General features: G+C 36.9%; 1 protein-coding gene across 1 annotated transcript in view; it reads right to left on the reverse strand.

Annotated features, from left to right (window-relative positions):
- The window catches only part of CAPS2 (calcyphosine 2), a 43,450-nt gene that overhangs the window by 26,045 nt on the left and 8,896 nt on the right, over positions 1–8,509 (reverse strand). The window contains exons 6-10 of the mRNA XM_009891416.1: positions 6,108–6,227; positions 4,977–5,051; positions 3,990–4,085; positions 3,787–3,880; positions 1,752–1,867 (exon numbers count right to left, since the gene is read on the reverse strand). Of these exons, the coding sequence (XP_009889718.1) occupies positions 1,752–1,867; positions 3,787–3,880; positions 3,990–4,085; positions 4,977–5,051; positions 6,108–6,227 (501 nt within the window). The remainder of the gene's footprint in view (positions 1–1,751; positions 1,868–3,786; positions 3,881–3,989; positions 4,086–4,976; positions 5,052–6,107; positions 6,228–8,509) is intronic.

Consider the following 8,509-nt stretch of genomic DNA (forward strand, 5'->3'; position numbering starts at 1 on the left):
AAGAAAAAGTTGTTTACCAGAATGATAGGCTTCTGAAATTCAGTGTCTTACATAAACTACCTGAAATTAAACTACATTGGTTTTAATTTCGTGGAAACCTTGCAGAGAGGGAACAATTAGCACTAAGCATCATACAACTATATATTTCTATAACCAATTACATTTGAATTTACTGTTTTATGTACTTTTAGCTCACTATGGCTCCTTTGCAGAGCTTTCCCTGTAAAGGGACCTTAAAGTGAATATTACCATAACTGAAAACAAGCTTCATGTGTCTAAACACCGGCAGAAGTAAAAATAATAGTCAGTTAAGTTGTGCTAACAAAGGTAGGCTTTGGATAGTGAACGTATTTAATTGAGATTCTGTTATTGCTGTTCCTAGTCAAGAAGGGATTGAAGCATTTGATATATGAGGAGAGGCCGGGAGAGCTGGAACTGTTTAGCCTGGGGAAGAGAAGGCTTGAGGGATTCTATCAGTGTGTATAAATACCTGACAGGAGGGAGTAAAGAAGCCTGAGACAGGCTCTGCTCAGTGGAGCCCAGTAACAGGACAAGAGGCCATGGGCACACAGGAGGTTCCCTCTGAACATCAGGAAACACTTTTGTACTGTGAGGGTGATCAAACGCTGGAATAGGTTGTCCACAGAGGTTGCAGAGTCTCCATGCTTGAAGATATTAAAAAACCCAACCGGATGCAGCCCTGAGCAACCCTCTGTAGTAAACCCTGCTCTGAGCATAGGGGGTTGGACTAGAGATCCTCTTGAGGTGCCTTTTCTATGATTCCATGATTTTATGAAAATTTCTACTTGTAACGTCTGCTATCAGCTAACACTCCTCACCAAAATTTGAGTAACCAAACTCTTGACTGTATTTCCAACACTGTTAAGTAACTCCCATGTTCAGGTAACGCAACAGTGCAATAAATTTTATACCAAGATTTTATTTGTGTTAAGAACCACTACACTCACAATAAAATCCAGAAAATCCAGAGAAAGATGCTTCATTCCGTAGAATGTTTACTTCTGTATAGATACTGAGATAAGAATATTACCTTCAAAAATAACTCATACTCAAAGATTAACATTCACCTAACCATTTGGAAAAGTTCTAAGAAATTCCCATCTTTCAGATTATGGAACAACATAATTTACTAAAACTTATTTTGAAAGAATAAGTGCAGAAATCCTGTCCCCATGCCTGAAGTCTTCAACATGTGTCAGTATCTGGAAGAATGAAGGGATAGGAAAAGGAAGGAAAAAGAAAATGGAAAAGAAAAAACAGAGTGAGAAACCTCCAATCCTTCCCCTGCCTGTGTTCAAACACTTGAGTTATCATGACTGATACCAGCTTTTAACATAAGCTTCACAAAAGATTCAATTATAACAATGGTGATCACAAAAAAAGCATTTTTCCCCAAGAGCAGTATTTTAGTTCATCACATAAGAAAAGTTCCATTATTTGATTTGTATATGAAAACATCTGACTTCAAACAAAGCAAGTAAGACAGTTCCATAATTTAATTAATTCTTATTTTAAAATTACTTCTTATCAATTTAGAAAGTCACTGAATTACCCATTAACATCTATTACTAATTTCTATTAACAACATGTCCTGGTTTGAGGACACAACTGCCTAAATAGAGATATTTTTTTTAGCAGTATAAGTAATAAGATATTAGAAGCTCTTATTAAAAAAATCTTTTTTGTTTAAGGAAGGAAAGGTAATTTCAAAAACATTTAGCTGCACTTACTTTAGAAAATCCATAGCTGCTTCATCAATACTTATCACGCGAAGGGTGAGAACTGGGTTCTGCTTAAAACTTTCTGGAAGGTTATGATCAAAACTTCGGAAAGTTAGGTTAGCTCCCTGTTGGTAAAGCATGTAATGGTTTACAAATAGGTGATATATGTCATAAAATACTTACTGCAAGACCTTCAAGAAGTATGAGTGTTAAAAGCCTGGTACAAAATGATGAAAAGGTGTAGCTAAGGTCAGTTAACCTCCTTAACAGAGCCCTTCTAGTACTAAAAAAAAAACAGCTGCAGGCTTCAAGATAACACATTATCCTCTACAGAGAGGCTTGTCTAGTAAGAGGGCATACAGTTGCCTAATCTAGAGTTGAGAAACATGACACTACAGATTCTTGCTCCCTCAGCCAGGCTCTACTTTTCAATTTTTCTTTTCCTTCATCCTTATGGGATCCAAAACTCACTGGACCACAGAAGAGCATCGCAGAAGGTGCCCCGTTGATTCCATGAGTTCTCTCAGACTAGAAGAAACCCTCCAGTTATTTTCAATGACCTAAAAGCATACTTGAGATAAACAAACAACTGAAACGTAGCTTTCCCAAAGTTCAAATAATTCCTGCAATGTTTAAAAAGTTATCCTTTAAAATTGCTAGATTTCACTAATAAATGTTGAATAAAAACATGTTATTAGTAGCATATAGTTCTACTACCGAGTATAGTATCTTCTGAGTATTACAAATTCCCCTTTCCTCAAAGTTGGGGACAGAGGACACACCTCACGTGTTCTGCAAAATTAAAGATGCTTTTTGGTTCGGAAGAAGAGGGAAGGGGAGAGAAACAAAAGCAGCAAACTAAAAGCAAAGAATGCTGACAAGAATCAAAACCAGCAGTAGCTCTAACTGTAATACCCATGCAGGCTGGGGTTATAAAGCCTCCAAAACTCATAAACTAAGAAGGAAACAGAGACACTGCTATTGTGCCAGTGTATCAACCATTTGGACTTTGTGAGAGATGTTTATATCTTAATGCCAGCCCAGACACCTAGTTTGCAGATACGTAGATTCACAGATACGATGTCATTCCAAAGAGCTATTGAACTCAGTAGCAGTAAATTTTCTAGATGGCTTTAAGATGCATCTTTATTCATAACACATTTCCATCTGCAGGTTGCAAAGATACACATGACAATAAAAATAAAATAAAATAAAATAATCTCTAAAAAATAGCTTCAACCCCCATGCCATAAAGAAAGTATTATCTTTCATCTTGGAAACTCATACCATAGCCACAGGTAAACAGTTAGGATTAGGCGGGTGATTAGACAAAACACTAAAAACTAATGTTGTCTTCTTTTACTTTAAATACTTCATTCAAACACAGTCTTTGCTCTAAACTTAAGATTTGCAGGAGGATGTGAAGAACTAAGTGAAAAAAATGTACTTGAAAAATTGCTCAAGTATTTATAAACCAGGAACACTTAACCCAGTACAGAAGTACACCAATACAGAAGATGCAATGTGATTTGTAGTCACCCATCAGATTAGCTGGTAGATGAAGTTTACCACTGTTTACCACTGTACTCTAAACAGCTGGTGGTAAACATTTTCAAACTTCAGGTTAAAACTAATTAACTTGCAATTTCCTCACGTGTAAAAATATTTTTAATCATTTCCTCGTGTAAAAAACGCCAGCAGACCTTACAAAGATTATTAATTTTTAACAAGTGCTTTGGTCTTCAGGACTCTCCTTCCCGAATGTTCATTTTGCCTCCAAAAAGGACTACACTGTCTGCAGTCTTGTGCCCTCTAGTGGGAGAATTACAAACTACAGCTTAATTTGAGACCAAAAACGGAATCTCTAAAATGTGGGACAGCAAAATAATCCAGACTCCTGAAAATCTTTAATTCGAAAATGTTACTGAAGGGAAACACTTTTGGTCTTCTTGGAAAGCTAGATCACAATTGTCAACTCGAATATCTAAATATTACTTCCAAATCACCAACAAAAGCGATTTATATTCAACAAAAGAATACTTACAATATAGAAGTCACTAAGATCATAAGCTTTTCCCTTCTTTTGTCCACGTTGATGTTGATAAACTCCCTTCTGAATGAAAGGCAAGGCATTTGTTCTGTGAAGTATAATTAAAAACTGATCTTAAAAGAACTAAATTTATTTAAGTTTCTTAAATACAGTGGAGAATGTTTTCTAAAACCTTTTTAAAAAGTAATTTATCCTACCTATTTTTTCCAAACTGTCGAAATTCATACACAGTAAGGGATCTGTCACATGTGAAAAAAAATCCAATCAACTCTCTACAAGCATCACGACCATTTCTAGAAGGAAAATTGAAAAGCACCTTTATGACTTTGCATCCATATAAACCCAATTCTACCCAAACATAAATAAAGTTTCTGCATTTGGAATATGCATTTTATTTCCAATGTTGCATATTGTACAATCTTTTTCTTTGAAAGAGGTATCGGACTATTTTCTCTAAATCACTATGGAATTAAAACTTCTGGATTTGGACACATACTTTTACACAGTATTTTATTCTCCATAATGTTAAACACCTTTCAAGGTGTTTTACTATACCAATGTAATTTTCACTCAACTAGAGCATTATTAACACCAGGACTACTGCATTCATTATGGTATATGAAGCTACGTGGCGGAATCTTCAGCTACGTCTAATAAGTATACAGCTCACTGCTTCAGAAAAGTGCCACTTTCAGAGCTGAAGAATATGATTATGCCACCGCTACTCAATTCAGAACAGTTTCAAAAATGCCCCAAACCTGCAAGTTTTATACTTTATATGTAAGGAGCTATAAACAAGACACAAAGCTATCCTTTCCATCCACATTGGTTGCCACATACTAAGACAAGGCTAAAAGAATTTTTAATTACCTGAGGTGCAATGGCTAAGAGCATTGTTTTACACAGCCCCTGTGCTAACTGTCCTGCACAGAGCTATGGGTATGATGGTAACATAACACTACTTATGCATCTTAACACTGTACAATGGGACAGTAAAGCCACTATCCATCAGCCATGTCAAAATTTATTACACATGTATGCATATATATATATTCCCACACAGCACATACTTTTTTTTCTCAACACCGAACAGAAAGGTTCAGTGCAATTAATTATTTCAAGAGGGTAAAGATCACCATTGATAAATTCATAGAATTGAAAAGCTTCACAAAATTTGTGATTACCTCGATATAATCCTACTATCAAAGTGTAGCTTGTTAGAGAGCATGTTTTCAGTTAATCCTGATTTTGTCCTTATTCTGTGAAAATAATGCAGCATGGTAATGACACCTATATGCTCATAGAGAAATGTTACATAAAAATCAACTGTTTCAAAACAGCAAAAAATGTGAAATACGGTATCCTTGGCAACTGGCTGAGGAGATGATCCCTCGTAGCTGAATTAAAAAGCGAGAGTTATAATGTGGAAGGTGTTCTGTAATTATATAATACGAGAGTACATTCACAGAAGGCACAGATATGAATGGAATATTTTGTTTACATACACTTATATCGAGAATTAAACCTCTACTACTCACCATACATCCACCAATGCATGTGTTTTCTTGCAAAAATACCCAGGTTGGGACGTCTTTACCCACCTGGTTTGTTGTTTTTTTGTTTGGTTTTTTTTTTAAGAATACAAAGATGGCATTTGTTGAGAAAGACTTTAAAGCAGGATGTTAAAACTCACAAAGCAGAGATGTTTGCCTGCATGTTGAGAAAGATTAACAGAACAAAACTCAGACCTGCAGATTAATTTAATTTTATGGATCACAATATTTTCTCAGTTTTTCTTAAGCCCTTAGAGTTACTATTTCAATGCTCACAGGCCAGGAGTGACACTTAAATGCCAATATAGTTAATTATTGCAGCAGAAATCAAAACATGAAAGAAAAGTATGATTATATTGTGAAGATCTGCATTAGCATTTACAGATGCATATTTATGCAATTTTATGCACCTCAGGATAGGAATCTCTAAAAGGATGTGACAAGATTGCAAACATTCAACAGCTCAGAAAAGGCTGGCAAAACCCTGTGATGAACAGTATCAATATAAGCTTAAAAATGTTCTCCCAGGTTTTATAAATTCTATGAATCAATCATTATACACAGAGAATCTACATAAAAAGGTCCCACCAGGCAATTACAAGCATGGGGAGGCTATAAAAATGGCCTCACATGAAGCTGGTGGATCCAAACGAGAAATAAAACATCTGGAAAGGCAGACTTCACAGAGCCCAAAATCATAAAAAAAAAAAACCAGCAGAAAATATATCTGTAAAAAAAAAATGACCACTAGAGAAAACTTACTTTGTTTCATGCAGTGTTCTTTTTCTAAAACGCATTGGTGCTGTCCCAAATCCCCAAAGTCCACGAGCTTCCTTGCAAACATCAGCATGCATGGATTGCTCTGGGTCACTTATAACAGCTCTGACCAGAAAGAGCAGGGAGAAGCCCTCTGACTATTAGTAAGCTTGAATTTCAGATCTTACGTATTGTTACTCAGGAAAGAAAACACTCAAGAATAACACAGCAATAAAATCTTGGGAGTTATCTATTAAGCATGCATAAATTTGTGGACTTTTATTTTGCGTTTAAAAATTCTGAAGTTGATTACTGAAAATCAAATATATGCAATAATATTCTGGCAGTGCACTACTATGTAGTAACTTTACATGTATATATCTATTATTTAAAGTATATTATGTATATATACAATTTTAATACCACAGAATCACAGAATAGTAGGGGTTGGAAGATCATCGGAGATCATCTAGTCCAACCCCCCTGCCAAAGCAGGTTCACCTAGAGCAAGTTGGACAGGAACGCATCCAGGCAGGTTTTGAGTATCTCCATAGAAGCAGATTCCACCACCTCTCTAGGCAGCCTGTTCCAGTGCTCTGCCACCCTCAAAGTAAAGAAGTTTTTTCTCGTGTTGAGATGGAATTTCCTGTGTTCCAGTTTGTGTCCGTTGCCCCTTGTCCTGTCACTGGGCACCACGGAAAAGAGTCTGAACCTATCCTCTTGATACCCAGCCTTTAGATATTTATAAGCATTGATAAGATCCCCTCGGTCTTCTCCAGGCTAAACAGATCCAGGTCTCTCAGCCTTTCCTCATATGAGAGGTGCTCCATTCCCTTGATCATCTTTGTAGCCCTCCACTGGACTCTCTCCAGTAGTTCCTTGTCTTTCTTGAACTGGGGAGCCCAGAACTGGACATAGAACTCCAGATATGGCCTCACCAGGGCAGAGTAGAGGAGGACGATGAACTCCCTCAACCTGCTGGCCATGCTCTTTTTAATGCACCGTAGGATACCATTGGCCTTCATGGCACATGGCATTGCTGGCTCATGGTCATCTTGTTGAGCTGCTCTCCAGCAGGTCAACCCCTAATCTGTAGCAGTGTCTGGGGTTATTCCTCCCTAGGGGCAGGGCCCTACACTTGCCCTTGTTGAACTGCACTAGGTTCCTCTTCGCCCAACTCTCCAGCCTGTCCAGCTCTCACCGAATAGCAGCACAGCCTTCTGGTGTGTCAGCCACTCCTCCCAGTTTTGTGTCAGCAGCAAACTTGCCAAGGGTACGCTGTCCCCTCACCCAGGTCATTGATGAACAAGACTAGACCCAGTACTGAGCCCTGGGGAACACCGCTAGCTACAGGCCTTCAACTGGACTCCGCACCACTGATCACAACCCTACATACATGTGTGTGCATATATATACACACACATAGATATTTTATATATATGTATATATAAAATAAATCTTAGGATTTCAAAGGGTGGTGGGTTTTTTTTTCCTCATTTCCACTATTTCTGTAAATATTCCATCAGATATTCTTTATCCATGGCTCCCCCCAAAATCAGTGACAGCAGTTACTAGTACCGACCAGTGACACCATCCAACAAAAACATTGGCACTTCCTCTCCCAAAGTACTAACACAGCTGTGTTAGTACAGTCCCACCAAGCAGACAAGAAACAGATGAACTGGTTTCTGAATATTTTTATATTCTCTGTATCAGTTTAACAAGTAAACAAATGAAGAAATTATTTAAAAGCACATTAGATTCTTTTTACATTATTGAAATGGTTCATAATCAGAAGGAAAAAATAATTTTGTACAGCTAACATTGTTTTATAAACTTGCTCTCTGATCTACACAGATCCACCTTCACACACATCAGTTACACTGATTTAACTGCAAGATTGGCTCTACTAAAAAAAAAAAAATCGAAACACCTTTGTGTTTCTTTTAATAGACTTTTTTTCATGCAACAGTTTTGAACTAATCTTCCCCGATTAATGTCCTATTCTCTGACACCAATTTGTTTGGCAGTACTGGCACATTTATATTTGGAACATAAACAGAGAAATTTTTTAAATTAAAGGTTCATCCTGATGCAGTTGCAGCAGTATTGAATATTGTTTTGACATTGTCAACAGAAGGGTTCAGAGCAGGAGAAGGAATACGTGAAAAAATAAGGCAAAGCAGCTAATGGAGGGTAAGCACAGAATGAACATCCATGATCCAAGATGCACAAACCTGTGCATTAAAAAGACTTTTTTTTTTACTGATCTTTTAATTCAAATTAAAAAGACTTTTCATTTAAAGAATTTTTGCAAATAACAACACTATATAAGACTGCATAAGACTTGGAAAGAGATGATCAAAACACCTTCTAGGCAAGAAACTCATGCACTCACAGATCTAAGT

This window comes from Charadrius vociferus, unplaced genomic scaffold, assembly GCF_000708025.1.
Source record: "Charadrius vociferus isolate BGI_N301 unplaced genomic scaffold, ASM70802v2 scaffold379, whole genome shotgun sequence".
Classification (NCBI taxonomy): Eukaryota; Metazoa; Chordata; class Aves; order Charadriiformes; family Charadriidae; genus Charadrius; species Charadrius vociferus.